The sequence below is a fragment of the Eleutherodactylus coqui genome, chromosome 2 (genome assembly GCF_035609145.1).
Source record: "Eleutherodactylus coqui strain aEleCoq1 chromosome 2, aEleCoq1.hap1, whole genome shotgun sequence".
Lineage (NCBI taxonomy): Eukaryota > Metazoa > Chordata > Amphibia > Anura > Eleutherodactylidae > Eleutherodactylus > Eleutherodactylus coqui.
The window spans coordinates 118,493,910-118,510,651 of record NC_089838.1 but is presented as its reverse complement, the minus strand read 5'-3'; the positions used below and the strand labels follow the sequence as shown (position 1 = coordinate 118,510,651).

The window sequence follows — 16,742 nt, the reverse complement described above, 5'->3', positions numbered from 1 at the left end:
CCACGATAGGACAGTTCTCCAGCCCCTCTGGCACATTGGAGGATCTGTTCTTTTCTCTTTAGAAGTGCGCTGTACACACAATGTCTCTGTGTCTGTTAGGATCAGAGGATCTTTGACCTAGGGCCCGAGGAATTCTATCGATTTCGATTATGGATTCTGTTGCTTCTGCAGCAGCTTATTGAAGAACTCGGGGGCCCACTTTTCCAACTGAGCATTGCCAATTTCCTCAGAGACCTCCCTAATCCGCAAATTGTTTCTGCGGTGATGATTTTCCAGATCATTGATCATTTGGTATAATTCTGAGATCTGCTGGGATTGCTTTTGCAGCTCCTGAGATTGCGCGTCCATAGTATTAATATATTGTTTCTGTGCATCCTCTATCTCCTCAATTCTCTGCCCTGTATGGCGAATATCATGCTGAAGGGCAGCAATGTCCCTTTTGTGTGAAGATTCCATTTTCTGGAAGAGGCTATTGATTTCAACCTTTGTGGGTAGGGCTCTCAGTTGCTCCTTCTTGTCTCAGTCCTCCTGGGCAGCAGGGGGATCAGGGGTAGCGAAGCTCTGTCTCTTGGCTCCGGGTCACCCCCGTCCGGATGCAGCAGATGGCAAGCCAGACGCCAGGGGCACCGGGTCCGTGTGGGGGGCCCAACTGGACATGCCCGAGAGAGTCCCTGGCTTTCCCCCAGGTGGGGCACTTGGTGTTGGAGGGGCTTGGGGGAGGAGGGGCAATGTTCATCCACCGTTCCCCCTGCAACTTTAAGTTGGGGGTTTCTTCTGGCTTGGGTAGCATGTGGGGGGGTCTCCCTCTGCTGTGTACTTCTCCTCTCTGACAGTGCCAGGACCTCACTGGCTCTGATATACTGGAGAGCTGGCAGGCTCATGCAGGACCTCACTGGTCGAGTTTGAAATAGTCCCCAGCTTGCCCCCTTTTGCTGTGGGGGCTCTCCCCCTAGCTGAGACACTTGGTGTTGGAGGGCCTGGGGGCGTTCACTGCATTCACCCCTCATCTCCCCTGCAGCTCTAGGTTGGGGGACTCTTCTGCCTGCGGCAACCTGTGAGGGGGGGGGGAGTCTCCCTCTGCTCTATCCTCATTCATGCTGTCAGCACCAGGGCCCCACTGGCTCCGGTGTTCCGAGGGGCTGGCGGGTTCATGCAGGGCCTCCCCGGGGCCTCTTGCCTGCTCCTTCCCCACAGCAGGCATGCAGCCGGAGTACCCAAGAGCACTCCACCTGATGCCACACTCCCTACCTGGCAGCCGCCAGCGGTCACCCCGGGAGCCTCTACACCAGCCGCTGTCACTGCATTCTAGTCCTCTTTGCGGGTCTCCCCGCCCACATGAAACGCCTGTCTCCTCCGGGGGAGGCGCCATCTTGGCAGGCCCATGACGCTCTCTGGCCTCTCCTGTGGTGCGGAGGAACACTGCGAGGCTTCCTCCCTGTGTGCCCGGTGTCTTCTTCGGGCCCTCCTGGGCCTTTTTTCACCCCATCCGTGCTGCTGTGACTGTTCCTTCCGCGGTGAAATGCCGCTGGAGCCGGGAGCAGTAAGGAGACACATCTTTACACGCTCATTGGCAGGCTACGCCCCCAGATATCCTGTTTTACATAGACATAGACATTGTAGAACATGTCAACTATCTTATGTCTTAGCTAGGAAACCCCTAGAAGGTCGAAGTTGAAAAAAACATAGATTGCACAGGTTGATTTTCACCTTCCTTGATCTTACTCCCCTACCTACACACATTTTATTGAAATTACATACATTTTGGCTGTCTTAAATTGCCGTATTTATAGAGAAATTGGGACTTATGGTTTAGCAGACAGTTATCCTACATTATTCTACCAAAAGTATTTGAACACCCCTATCCATAAAATGATTTGTGTCTTATTAGCATGTCATGTATCCTAAACCATGCTACGTAAGATGTAGATCCTTGATTGAATGGCTGAGCGCTGCCTGTGATTGGCTGAGCGCTCACCCAATGACACCAGTGCTCTCTGGAGGCAGGGATTTTTCAATCCCTGGCCTCTAGCACACAGAAGACAACTGTTGTGCCAGAGAGAAGAGCCAGACAGCTCTTCTAGGTGAGTATATATATATATATATATATATATATAGATTATTTACAGTTAGCCATGAAAGTTATATTTAAATCCCTTCCCTGAAAATCATCATTGCAAACCCACTGCTTTCAATGGGGCCAAGCAGTGCCGGCCCCATTGAAAGAAATGGGATAACATCCGCGGGGATGAAGGAATCCTCTGCCATAGCTGTCACAGTTGTGAGAGAAGTCTACAATGCATTCCCTATGTTTTCAATGGGGCTGGTGCTGCTGCCGCCGGTCCCATTGAAAACAATGAGCGATATTGCAGCGTTTTCTCTGCGCTGCGAGGCACTCGATCTCGCATCGCTAGAGAAAAAACCCTAGTGGGTAGAAGCCCTCATCCTGCAGAATTTTCGCTGCTGGAATCTCAGCAGAAATAGCAGATCTGCTCATTTAAGTTTGTAGCAGTTAGAAATAAGTTTTTTTTTATTTTGGAAGAAAAAAAATGGATCTGTCAAAAACAGGTAACAGAATGCAGCTATGAACATAGCCTACCCATATTCCCAAACCCATGATATGTTACTATTGCATTATCAGTTTTTTGACTCTTTCATGGGGCTATTGATTTGTTCAACACTAAGACCACCTTCATACAGGCCAGAAATGCTGCAGAATGTCCGCTACAGGAATCTCCATAGAAATCCCACAGTATTTACAGTATAAGCCATGTAGAGGAAATATAAGAGAAATCTCCTTCACGTGGTGCAGAACATTTTCACAACAAATCCTTTTTCAAAAGCATTCCGCGTTTCAAAATCTGTGGCATTTCTATTTATGCTGTGAACTTTTATGCTGAAATACAAGGGTTAAAAGCTGCAGCTTTTCTGCAGTTAAAAATGTGGACAAATTCGCACCACTTAGGTGAGGATTTGGCCACTGTGGAATTTCTATGAAATCCGGTGTGGAATGTCCACAGCAATTTCGTGATTTTATAAGGTTTGTTGAAGATGGGCAAACAGTTATTTGGCCTCGTTCGATCCTTAAAGGGGTTCTGTCATTAGAAAAGATAAATTCTATACTTTCCTATTCCTCCCTCGTCAGTATACTTAACAGATCTTCACCCCCCCTATCTTCTCCTGTCTCCTGCAGTCCAGGGGGGTCACTTCACCTCCAATTTTTAGCACAGCTGAAAACGTAGCCAAGGATGCTGAAAAATAAAAATCAATACTCACCTAACTGGTGCTGTCTGGGTCTCTACCGCTGTTCTCCAAGGCTCCCGGCATTTGTCATCGCCAACAGAGCATCTTTTGCTAGAGACAGGGTTTGAAGACCCTGCCTCCAGCAAGAGATTGCTCTGATTGGCTGAGCCCGCTGAGTGTGAATGGCTGTGATTGGTGCATCGAGCGCCGACTCTGAATGGCGGAGCAGGCGCTCCTGAACAAGTCAGAGAAATCTCACGCTGGGAGGTGGGGATTTCAATTCCATTCACTAGCAATAGATGCTTTGTTGGCTTGACAAGTGCCCGGCAGCCTGCCCAGAGCTCCGGAGAACCGCGGCAGGGACCTCGATAGCGGCAGCTAGGTGAGTATTTAGCGCTGCCAAAAGCGTGGTACCAAATTGTGCCACGTTTTCATCAGCGCTGAAACCACTGCCCATTCAAAGATAGAGCATGAAGATGCTGTGTTTTGGCGCTTGTGTGAACAGACCCATTGAAATAAATCGGAGCGTTGTACAGCGTTTATCACAGCGCTGAAAAGGCAGTACACTGTACAAGAACATCTGTGTGAGGGAGGCTTCAGAGTTCCATTATCAAGAATAGACTGGAACAAAAAAGGTTATCCACATTCCCTCATAGATGAAGCCTTTGAAAAAGTAAGGTATAGAATCCCATGTAAATAAAGAACCTAAAATAAACCATATGACTTCCATTATAATTTTATCACAACATATAGTCCATCTCATAACATTTTAAATATATTTCTTAAATATATTTCGACGTATTTCTTTTACGTCGTCCTATATACGTCGTCCTCATGTGCAGGGGGGGAGGATGGAAGAGCAAGGAGCAGGAACTGAGGCTCCCGCCCCCTCTCCGCCTCTCTGCACTATTTGCAATGAAAGGAGGCAGGACGGGGCAGGGCTAATTCTATGGATTTAGCCCCGCCCCCATCCAGCCTCTCCTCATTGCAAATAGTGCAGAGGGGCGAAGAGAGGGTGGAGAGAAGGCAGAGAGGGGGCGGAAGCTCAGTTCCTGCTCCTGGCTCTTCCATCCTCCCCCCCTGCAGATGAGGACGACGTATATCGGCTCGGCGTGAAAACCGAGCCGATATACGTTCGTGGGAATGCAGTCTTAAAAAGTATTCTAGCACCAAGCGAGCTTAAGAAAGGCAGATGTTTTGTTTGTCCCAATTTACCTCCTTCTAAAAATATATGTTGTTGCTTCAAATGTGACAATAAGGCCGAATACCCACAGACGGATTATCGCTGCGGAAATTGCGGTCAGACTCCCACCGCGAGATTTTGCAAACGGAATCCGACCCAGCCGTGGTCATGAGGCCCAAGAGTTTATTCATATCAGTGTTGGAGGTTCGGAATCTCCGTAGTTGATATTGTGCTAACATTAAAACAAAGTGGTCACCTTTAAGAGTAATGTCACAGAAGAGGCGCTTCAAATGAACTCTTTTATTAATTGCTCGTCAGGTTTGTAATATACTTGCTTGCATACATCTGTGGTTCGTAATCTATTGGGGGAACCACACAATGCAAAGATTAACAAACACAGGTCAAATACTACTAACGGGTTCCTAAAGTTCAAGACACGGAGGAGTAGTGCATAATTACGATTTCAATGCCTTTTCTATGACAGCAGTGGCGCAGGTGCCCCCTAATATGGACCTCTTATTTCTCTACTCAGAGCACATATATGCTGTTCATCCCCTGTGACCCGTGTTCCACCCAGCAATTCTGAAGAAGGGGCTTATGCCCCAGAAACGCGTCAATGTGCTGGTTAATAAAGCCAAATGAGGTTTATCTTCCTGGTCTGTACAATACGTCCTTTAAAGGGCTCCGCCATTGACCCACTATTCTTGCTAATCTTCTGGATTAGGCCTCAAATCCATGGGCAGATCAGATTCCGCATGTGGGTGTCCATAGCGGAATCCGACCATGCCCGCGGCCGAGGACACTACTTACCCATCTGGGTCTTCTATTTTCTTCACTGCGGATGTGTGTGGAAGCGCTGTCCAGTGCACCACCGCACATGCGCACTGGAGGGTTTTTTTATTTAAAAAACTCATGCTTTCCCGTAGAATCTGCGCCCTTCCGCCGTTAAATTGTGGACGGCCCGCAGATCGGACGGCTTCCATTGACTTCAATGGAGATTGTCTGTGCGGGAAACGCAATGAAATGAATCATGCTGCGAATTGTTTTCTGGACCAATTTCATGTGTGGACGTCCATGTATCTCTATGTGTGGCTTGATTTGTGGATCTTCCGCGCTGGTCACCCGCAAATCAGTACCACCTGTGGACATTGAGCCTACTGACGTAAAACATTTGCATTTGTGTCTGGATGCAGCAAGGTACTAACACGTGTCCTGTTAACCCTTCTGCTACCAGCTGATGACTCTAGTGATTTGGGCAGTGTGGTATTGGGGCACAGCAACAGCTGACTACCCCCATTCCTCAGGATCTTCCTCCCTTCCAGCTCTCTGCTGCCCACTAGTGGTCACAGCTGTAGCCGTCCGCTCAGTACGTATCGCTGAGCTCCAGCAGGAAGGGCTGTTAATTGCATCCAGTAAATAATTCAGCACCAGCCCTGGGGACAACATGCCCGCTGTGGATAAGCTGCTGCTGGAGGAGGCTTTGCTAGACAGCCCCCAGGTAAGACCTCGCCCTCCTGTCTAGTATGGGGGCAGCGAGGGGCACAGGTGACGCTCCGCCCGCACTCTTGGAAGTTAGGGGGCAGGGAGGACGGGTACAGGCAGGGGCAGCACAGTGGGCAGGAGGACCCGGATGCGGGCAAACTTTGTAGTTGTGCGCTGCCCGTCCAGGAGGGATCACGTGACCGCTGTGTTGTCGGGCGGCTGATGGCGCGGCCTTCTGCGTGCGGGGACCGGGCGCTACTGGCTGCTGCGGCCTGCGGGGAGAGCAGGGCGGCTGTCTGTGGGAGGAGGGGATATACACTGGCTGCTGGAGGCTAGAAGGGTGATGGCAGTGTGTCCAGCATGCAGAAGGTTAATAATGTATGCAGTGTGCCCGGCAGTTATCATCCAGTTATGGTGGGCACCAGGCTAATAGTATGCTTGGCATCACATGATACCGCAGTCATCTATTCGGGTGCATTCACGCCTGGCATGCGTTATGTGTGATGCGCACTGCGAGGAAAAGAAATCGCGGCATGTTCTGGCGATTGGCGGAACGCCTCGCTGCTTGTTTTCATTGGGACCTTAATGCCATGTGATGTTTATTTGAGTGCGACGCCATGTTTACCATCGCACGTAGTTAAGTGCAATATCAGGACTGAGAAACGGGCCAATATTGCGATCGCCGGTCTCACACGGGCAAACTGGATTCCAAATGCGGAATCCGTCTCTGACCCCGGCCGGCGACCCTGTGCACCTCCGCTTTTCTGCATTGCGGCTGACCGTGGACCACAATGGAAGCCGTCCGTGTGAATTCTGCAGAAAAATAGAACGTGCTCCGATTTTAAATCCACTCGTGAAAATCCCCATCGCTGTCCGCTCCGCAGAGCAGAGCTGCCAATGTTCTAATTTTTTCAATGTGTGCGGAATACCAGGGGTCATCGGCGCGGGTGACGATCGCAGATTCCGCAGTTCAAATCCGGCCGTGTGAGACCGGCCGAACACAGGTGGAGCATAACCTATGGCTTTCACGTGGGTGAGTGCGATATCGGGCTGTGAAACGCGGCACAGTGTCGCACTCAGGAACGTGTGTCCCGGCGGGCGCTACCTGGAGAACCCCTTTAAGCTTAGTCCACACAGGGCATGTTTACCACTCAGTCTCCGTGCAGACCTCCTGCATGGAGATTCTGCAGCATTTAGGGCTCATGCCCACGGATGGATGGAGCGGGATACACCTGCGGTTTTATGCTGTGGGAATCCCGCTGGGATAAACAAAAAAGTCCCCACTGGCGATTGCGGAAAACTTGCTTTTTTACTGCATTTTTCCGTGGTCTCCATTAATACTATATTAAAGAAGACCTCCCGCCGCGGTAAAATAGAACATGTTCCGATTTTGTTTTCCCGCGGCAGAATCCCTCATGTGGGGACTGAGCTATTAGGTTCAATAGAACCTAATAGGTGTGTTATTACGCCATGGATTTACGCCGCATGGATGAGAAAACGTAAAAACGCATACGGCCGTGTGAAAGAGTCCTCAGACTGTATGGGTTCTGGCAGGCTACAGAACATAGCGATGATTTTGTCGCCCGTGTGAACGAGGCCTAAAGCTCATGGAGTTCCATTGCATTAAATCATCTCTTCCTGACTAATGAAGACAATGATACTCAAGGGAGCAATGCGGCCCCTTCATTCTAGCGGCTGGACCCCAACCAATGACCAAAGGTTGCTTGCATTTCTATTATGTTCCTGTTGTTTTCCCTATTTTTAATCAGCAGGAAATGAGGAAGATTTAGCAAATCAACAATGCCAGTTTTCTAACACAAGTTTAGGGCTCTTCCCCACGAGCGTAGGCGTTTTTACGTACGCCTGCCGGCACCATAAAAACTGGTGAATGGGCGCACTAATCTAACGTTTTTGCACCCATTCAGACGGCACAGGCCCGGCGCATATTTGCCGAGGCCGCAATGCCGTTCCCTCCCCGGCTCACCTACTCTTTCTTTTCCTCCGGCTGTTTGCAATGGGAGGGGGTGGGGAAGGGGCGGAGCTAAGCACCTGCCCCTTGTCTGCAGCTAGCAATGAGAAGGGAGCAGGGCGGAGCTTAGCTCTGCCCCTCTCAGTGCAGAACACCGGAGGGCAGGGAGTTTAGCAGTCACGCTGCTAAACTTCCTCCCGCCTCTCTTCTCCGGCTGCTGTCATTGGCTCCCATAGGAGGCTATGCAGCTTACATATTTCAGGCAGAAAGGCCTGAAAAAGGCCGGGCGCTTTTACGCCATGGGAATACGCCTGTGTCATCTGATGCACTGGAACCCAATGCCTCAGATGGTCGCGTATATCAGCCGGCCGTGAAAATGGGGGCCGATATACGCTTGTGTGAATAAGCCCTTATTGTGTAGAATGTCAATCAGTTGCACCTAACACATATTTATAAAGGGCCGGGCACCATGATAAGCAGCGAGTCCTGTCCCCAGTACTCAGTTGTAATCCACCTTTTATTTGTAAATACCCTGAGAGCACTTGGAGATTCTGGAACTTGGTGTTTTTTTTCCCAAAAAATTTTTGGGGAGTTTTTTTATGCAACTGGTCATGGGTTTGGGTGCAAGACATCTAAAGGGGTCAACCTCAAAATCCCAAAACAGCTGGTAAAATGCAGTCTTGACTTCTTTGAACAATGTGAAGACTTATTAAAAGCCTTACTAAAACAATATGGACACATGGCTTGAACCTCCATACCGTAAATTTCTGTTTGAGTATCTAATTACTAAGTGTTCGTCCAGCGGTTCCTCTTGATGAAGATGAATAGGATTGAGTTATGTTACATGCTGTATTTCCAGGAGTGGATGGGATGAGTGTTTGCTGTAAACCTGCGCTACTTGTTGAGCGGAGGATGTTTGCTCTCCTGTGATCGCAAGCCTTATTAGACCTGGTAACTAGGCAATGCTGTATGTAATTAGTGGGAATAGTGGGAGTGGAACATACTATATAAAATCTTATTGTACTTTAATTATATGTTAAGCCAAATGAAGGTAAATTGACTCTTGTGAGATAATAGAGATCATATCGTTACCATTGCCCTACTAGTTCTTTAAATGCGTATAGCTCATTGTGAATGCCTGCCTATATACTGAGCACAACATAGAGGCGCAGGCTGGCCACAAGTGGTTCTCTTTTCTATTTCCTTAATCGTTCACTCATAAAGGATCCAATTTTGATAAAAGTGAAGCGCTGTAAATGGAATTACATTAGAAAGCTATGTTCAGAGTTCCATCTGCTTGTTTTGTGGGGTAAAAGCACAAAAACAGTTCACTTTTCATTCAAAGGTCGTTAAGCTGACTTTTCAGTTAGCTTAAAAACCATAACACATACATGGTATGCTAGGCTGAAAACAGACACATGTCCATCCAGTTCAGCCTGTTTCCACCCCATCGCTGGATCGCAGGCTTGTCTTTCTGTCTAAACGCTCCCCGCTCAGTGCTTCACATAGGAGGTTTTACGCTGAGCAAGAAATCGCATTCCAGCAGCAAAGTTTTCAAGTGTAAATGCTCTGCACGAACACTGACGACCTTAGCAGTGACATCAGCGCTCGTGCAGTTGTTTACTCGACTGTTGGCTCGTGTAAATAGGACATTAAAATGTCTAGTTATACAGTAATAAGGGCGTTGTGATTTTCAGCCGGTGGTGTCACAACCACAGCGTGACCGAGAGGCAGCCTTGACCAAGATCCATGCACATGAGCGTGTAGGCACTGTATGTAGATGCGCGTGAAAAATAGATTGCAACATGCTCTATTTCTCAGCGTACCACGGGGTGTGAGCCCTATACTTTTGTATGGGCAGCGTATGCAAACGTTGTCCATATGCAATACATTGCGCATGGGTGGCGTCTTCATACGCGACCCTTCTATGAAACAGAATGGGGAATAAGAAAACAAATGAGATACGTGGGCATGCACAATACACTCGCTGCGTATATGCAGTCTCTGCTGGAATCACAAACTCCATTTTACCGAAAGACCAATGGGCATGAGGCCTTAAGATTGCCAGATTTATTACTAAGTGATAAATCTGGCAAATTTTGAAACTGCCTAATTTAAGTTTAGACCAATTCACTTGTAAGCAATGTGCATGAGTTAAGGCTCATTTACACGTAACGATATCACTCAAAATTTGTTCAAACAACCAAAAATGAGCGATAATCATTACATGTAAACGCAGGCATTGTGCAGTTTTCGCTTGAACGATGATTTTAAGTTGAACTTAAAATTCATTGTTCAGCCACTGAGCGATAAAGTGTCTCTCAATAGATCGCACACTGATATCCCCACAGGAGACAGCAGATTGCAGGCAGCTATGAAGACACACGCTGGGCTCTACAAACAGCTCCTGGAGGCCCTTGTACATGCAAATGAAGATGATAAAGTGTTAAGAGCCACTTTATGCAAATAGATCGCAAAAACTTTCAGTCGTTTGAAAGATTATCTTTGCGTGTAAATGGGCCTTAAGGCCATGCTCACACGAGTGGGTTAGATTCTGCATGCAGGATTCTGGCTGTGAGCCTGGCCGGCAGTACCTGATTTTCTCGTATTGTGGAAGACCGCGATGGCTTGCCGTCGGTCATGCACAGTTCAGTTTTTATTAAGGTTTCTATTTACTGCACCATTGCTTAGCGATGACGCAGCCCATGCGCAGTATTAATTGCATATAGGCTGTAGGTCAGATGGCCACTATTGACTTCGATGGAGGCCGTCTGCATAGAATCCGCGGCACAATAAAGCATGCTGTGATTTTTTTTTTTCCCTCTCCGCTCACAGAATACGTAATTTGTGTCCGCGAGTGCCACCATAAAAATGATTTTACATGTTTTTCAATGCCCTCATTTTGCTGCGGACGCCCACATTCCACAATTGGAATCCGCCCATGTGAGCCCTGCCTAAAAGGCATTATTTGGGCTATATAGGACTTAATGAGCCAATGAGCAGTAGTTTATTTCCATGATAAGTTCCATATAATTGTTGAACAATGTTCTTTTTATAATATGTGCTCAACTAGATGTAAACTACGGCATAAATGGTCTTGGTATGCCGTGTCCTGTTATCTGGGTCACAGCAAGGCCAATACATATTCCCGACCTTGGTGTATTCTGCTGCTTGGAAAGATATTCCAAACACAGTACAGTAGTGTCTTGACATACGAGTTTAATCCGTCCCGAGACAGAGCTCGTAGGCCAAAAAACTTGTATGTCAATGCACTTTTCCCCATTGAAATGCATTGAAACGCCATTAATGCGTTCCAATGCATTTCAATTGGGTTACTAACTGCAAGTAAAAAAAAAAAAAAAAAATCAATACTCGCCTACCACCAACATTCCCCAATGATCTGCTGCGCTGCTGCAGGCTGTCACTCCCTCCTACACACCGACAGAGCATTGCTTTCTGAATGCGGGGCTTGAATGCCCCGCCTCCAGCAAGCTAATGCTCTGATTGGTTAACTCAGCGCTGCGTCAACCAATGAAAGCCTGTGCTGGGTTAACCAATCACAGCCTTTCAATGACCTCATTGAATGGCTGTGATTGGTTTACTCAGCGCCGCGTCAGCCAATGAAAGCCGGCACTCAGTTAACCAATCAGAGCTCAGCTTGGTGGAAGTGGGGCATTCAAGCCCCGCATCCAGAAAGCAATGCTCTGTGTCGGCATGGAAGAGGGAGCGACAGCCTGCAGCAGCGCCACAGACCATCGCGAGGACGAAACACCGGCGACAGGTGAGTATAGATCCTGTCTGAGCCTCAGCTTGCAAGTTTTTTTGAATGGCAAGCAGGCTCATACCCTGAGTTTTTACTCGTAAATCAGAGCAAAAATTCGGGAGAGAGCCTGCTCGCAAGTCAAAAAACTCGCGAGCTGAGGTACTCGCATCCCAAAGTAGGACTGTATATTCAAGAACTGAAACTGTGGGGAAAGGTTGAATTTAGAATGTGCTGTATAAAGCTGGGTTCACACGGGGCGGAATTTCGCCGTGGCAAATCTGCCTGCGGCGGCTAATCCCGTGATTAGCCAGCCATGTGGACGAGATTTCTCAGAAACCTCGTCCACACGGGACGGCAAATCCGCTGCGGCTAAGCCGGCAGAAGCTGTGGCGCGGATTTGCCGACCGCAGCATGTTCATTTTTTTTTTTCCCACTGCGACCGCGCTCTCCTCTATGGGAGCACCGGCCGCAGCGGAAGAGCGAGCGGCCGGGTCGCTTCAAAACCACCGTGGGTTTTGAAGCAGCGGTTCTCCCGGCGGAAATCTCACAGTTTTTCGCTGCGGCCAAACCGCAGGATTTCCATCAGAAATCCGCCCCGTGGGAACCCAGCCTAAGACTGTCATAGTGTATTTGTTTTAGTTAGCTGTTTCCTGCAGTGATGGGAAGTAGAGGTTGGGACAGCACACGCTCAGGAAGAGATATGCAAAGTCTTGGTAATTTATTGATACAGCTCCAGATGAACGCCAGAAGGCAACATTTTGAGCTTTAAAGCCCTTTATCAAGCTGTGCAAAAATACAGGCAACTACATGGCATCAGCATGTATATGCAGTGCAGATAAACAGCACATGGTGAAAGTAGCGATATATTAAAAAATCTCAGAAACCCTCCAAAGACAAGACGAAAAAGAAAAAAAAATTCATTATTGCCAAACGAGGCTGTGGATTTAGGATACCGCCAAAATGCAAGGAGCCCATGCCATCGCCAGCTGTTAAATCGCACTGAGGCAGGGCCATAAGTGACATCAGCAGTGCCAAACCGGAAGTCGTTTCCCTAATGATAGGTCATCAGTAGTTCACAGCTGGATAACCGACCTCTTTAAGTAGTTTGTTCCCTAAATTTTAATTCACTCTGATCACTCAAAAGAGTGATCAGACCCTTCATAATTAGATGTATTAAAAAGTTGTTCCTGCAGCTATTGTACAAGTGTTATAGCTCCCCCTGGTGATCTGGTAATAATTGCCTCACAAAGCATCCACCTATCAGTAGGAATTTCTCATCAGGGAAATTTTTGATGCCAGTTTTCTGCATTCTTTTTTCCCTTCTCCAGTTTCAAATACAACATATTTATCAAATGTCCCATAATGTTGATACATTTGTTGCAGCTTTAAATATGTCTAGAGATGTGCAGTTACCTTGTATGCCACCGAGCAGTCTAATGAGATGGCAGATGGGGGGTATTGGGAGGGTGAGAACTGTTCTTTGTGGTGCAAATCAATAGTAAATTTGTCTAAATTGATTTGTTAACAGTAAAATAAAAGAAAACCGCCCTCCATTGTGTGGTACAGCAGGACCAATGGAGTAAACAGGAATAATGGCACCTGAGGGGGTTGTACTGGCAGCACGACACACTGAAGAGTCCATCAGCTAAACAGCTGGCATCTTGTATGGGACAAAAATGACAAGTATTAACATATAATATTAATATTATTTGTCCTGGACAATAACCTGCCAGATGATCGCGCCTGTGTGGAATTGAAACGCGTTGATGCAATAAAATGGATTACGTCTATCTTTCTTCCTCCTGTCAAGCACGCCAAGTGGTGACATACTGTACATGTTGTGACATAATGTATGTCAGCTCTATGCACTGAGACCCTCACAGTATGGGGGGCCGTTGGGGAACTGGCGTGCTGTGTGAGTGGCCCATGAAGCTGCTGTAATGCAAATGTCATCAGCAAAGGCAAGATGGCAGCCATCATAGTCATGTAAAGGCAAAAGAATAATTAAAAATCTACAATCACAAAATTAAACTAGATTACAAAAAAGAAATATGGTTCACAGTTTGGTATTTTTTTAAATAAATTCTTTATTTAAAGTTTTTATACATTTTTCAGAAAAAGAAAACATAGCAAATAGGTCCCTCTGAGACATCACAAACAGCTTAGAGAATGCCAATCGTAGTACACAGTCTGGTATTTAAATAAATGTGTGTATGTATGTGTGTTAAAATATATATATATATATATATACACACACACACTGTGGTGCTTTGGGTTAAGAGTTTAATTTGTTCCGTGACGGAGCTCTTAACCCAAAACACTCGTAAGTCAAATGAATTTTCCCCATTGAAATGAATGGAAAAGCCATTAATCCGTTCCAAATCGCAAAGCTCTCCCATTGATTTCAATAGGGATGGCAATGCCCCATGGAAAGCAATAGGATATCGGCACCCATGCAGTGATTTTTCGGGAAGGGCTTTAAATTTAAGCCATTCCCTGAAAATCATCCCTAGCTGTAGTAAAAAATAAAAATATATACACTCACCTGTCTTCTGGGGCTCAGTTGTGTCTAGCCCCCACTTGTTCTCTCTGCACTGCTCTGAAGCTTTTCAGCAGGCGTGGATTAAAAATGCAGGGAGAACAAGCGGCATCTAGGCACGCCTGAGCCTCGGCAGCGGCGGACAGGTGAGAATTCTCGCAGCGGGATGCAACTCGTGCCCCGGCATTCACCTTATACTCACCCGTCCGGCATCTTCTCCCTCTGCACTGCGATGTTTTGGCTGGTGCGTCAGCCGTGATGTTCCTGTCCGGGCCTCTGTGAAGCTCGCACAAAAATAGGACCTGCCTCAATTTGTTTACCGCGCGAGTTTTCACACAGTCAAATCGGGGCTGACTGTATAGGATGGCATTATCTAATGCAATCCTATGGCAGCGTGCATGGGTGGAAATTCAGTGGGAAATCCTGCCTGCCTGTGTGCATTTACTATATATATATATATATATACACTACCGTTCAAAAGTTTGGGGTCACATTGAAATGTCCTTATTTTTGAAGGAAAAGCACTGTACTTTTCAATGAAGATAACTTTAAACTAGTCCTAACTTTAAACAAATGCACTCTATACATTGCTAATGTGGTAAATGACTATTCTAGCTGCAAATGTCTGGTTTTTTGTGCAATATCTACAAAGGTGTATAGAGGCCCATTTCCAGCAACTATCACTCCAGTGTTCTAATGGCACAATGTGTTTGCTCATTGGCTCAGAAGGCTAATTGATGATTAGAAAACCCTTGTGCAATCATGTTCACACATCTGAAAACAGTCTAGCTCGTTACAGAAGCTACAAAACTGACCTTCCTGTGAGCAGATTGAGTTTCTGGAGCATCACATTTGTGGGGTCAATTAAACGCTCAAAATGGCCAGAAAAAGAGAACTTTCATCTGAAACTCGACAGTCTATTCTTGTTCTTAGAAATGAAAGCTATTCCATGCGAGAAATTGCTAAGAAATTGAAGATTTCCCACAACGGTGTGTACTACTCCCTTCAGAGGACAGCACAAACAGGCTCTAACCAGAGTAGAAAAAGAAGTGGGAAACCGCGTTGCACAACTAAGCAAGAAGATAAGCACATTAGAGTCTCTAGTTTGAGAAACAGACGCCTCACAGGTACCCAACTGGCATCTTCATTAAATAGTACCCGCAAAACACCAGTGTCAACATCTACAGTGAAGAGGCGGCTGCGGGATTTTGGGCTTCAGGGCAGAGTGGCAAAGAAAAAGCCATATCTGAGACTGGCCAATAAAAGAAAAAGATTAAGATGGGCAAAAGAACACAGACATTGGACAGAGGAAGACTGGAAAAAAGTGTTGTGGACGGATGAATCCAAGTTTGAGGTGTTTGGATCACAAAGAAGAACGTTTGTGAGACGCAGAACAAATGAAAAGATGCTGGAAGAATGCCTGACGCCATCTGTTAAGCATGGTGGAGGTAATGTGATGGTCTGGGGTTGCTTTGGTGCTGGTAAGGTGGGAGATTTGTACAGGGTAAAAGGGATTCTGAATAAGGAAGGCTATCACTCCATTTTGCAACGCCATGCCATACCCAGTGGACAGCGCTTGATTGGAACCAATTTCATCCTACAACAGGACAATGACCCTAAACACACCTCCAAATTGTGCAAGAACTATTTACAGCAGAAGCAGGCAGCTGGTATTCTATCGGTAATGGAGTGGCCAGCGCAGTCACCAGATCTGAACCCCATTGAGCTGTTGTGGGAGCAGCTTGACCGTATGGTACGCCAGAAGTGCCCATCCAACCAATCCAACTTGTGGGAGATGCTTCTAGAAGCGTGGGGTGCAATTTCACAAGCTTACCTCAACAAATTAACAGCTAGAATGTCAAAGGTGTGCAATGCTGTAATTGCTGCAAAAGGAGGATTCTTTGACGAAAGCAAAGTTTGATGTAAAAACAATGTTATTTCAAATACAAATCATTATTTCTAACCTTGTCCATGTCTTGACTCTATTTTCTATTCATTTCACAACGCATGGTGGTGAATAAGTGTGACTTTTCATGGAAAACACAAAATTGTTTGGGTGACCCCAAACTTTTGAACGGTAGTGTGTATATATATATATATATATATATATATACACATATATATACACACACACGGTAAGGCAAGAGTCTGGATACACAAGTTTGAATGTTGACTTAATACGGAAATTGACTTCCAATGTGTGAAAGTATTTAGAGGGAGGCTGCATTTTTTTGCTGGAGGAGGTGTTTTTAACTCCGTCATATTGAATTCAGCTTAGGTTTTTCAAATGGGAAAGGGGTCATGTGATATATCAGTTTTGGCTAGAATTTACTCAGAAACACATTAGAAGTGTCAGTTTTGCCCTATTTTTACTTGTTTAGGAGTTATGTGAGGGCAGAGTTTCACTAAGTGCTTCACATGATGTGTTCGATGTGCCACAAATTCTGCAGGATGCACATGGTTAAATGTTTCATCCTGTCTTCGTGAACTTGCTGAAGGACTGCAGGTGATATTTCTTCACAGCACTGTAGAATTCAGCATTCTAGGTGAACCAAATTGTGTATTT

General features: G+C 46.5%; 1 protein-coding gene across 1 annotated transcript in view; it reads left to right on the top strand.

The window, feature by feature from the left end:
- The first annotated feature begins 5,775 nt into the window (after nucleotides 1-5,775).
- The window catches only part of APPL2 (adaptor protein, phosphotyrosine interacting with PH domain and leucine zipper 2), a 55,888-nt gene continuing 44,921 nt past the window's right edge, over nucleotides 5,776-16,742 (top strand). The window contains exon 1 of the mRNA XM_066591452.1: nucleotides 5,776-5,921. Within this exon, the coding sequence (XP_066447549.1) occupies nucleotides 5,868-5,921 (54 nt within the window). The 5' untranslated portion in view covers nucleotides 5,776-5,867. The remainder of the gene's footprint in view (nucleotides 5,922-16,742) is intronic.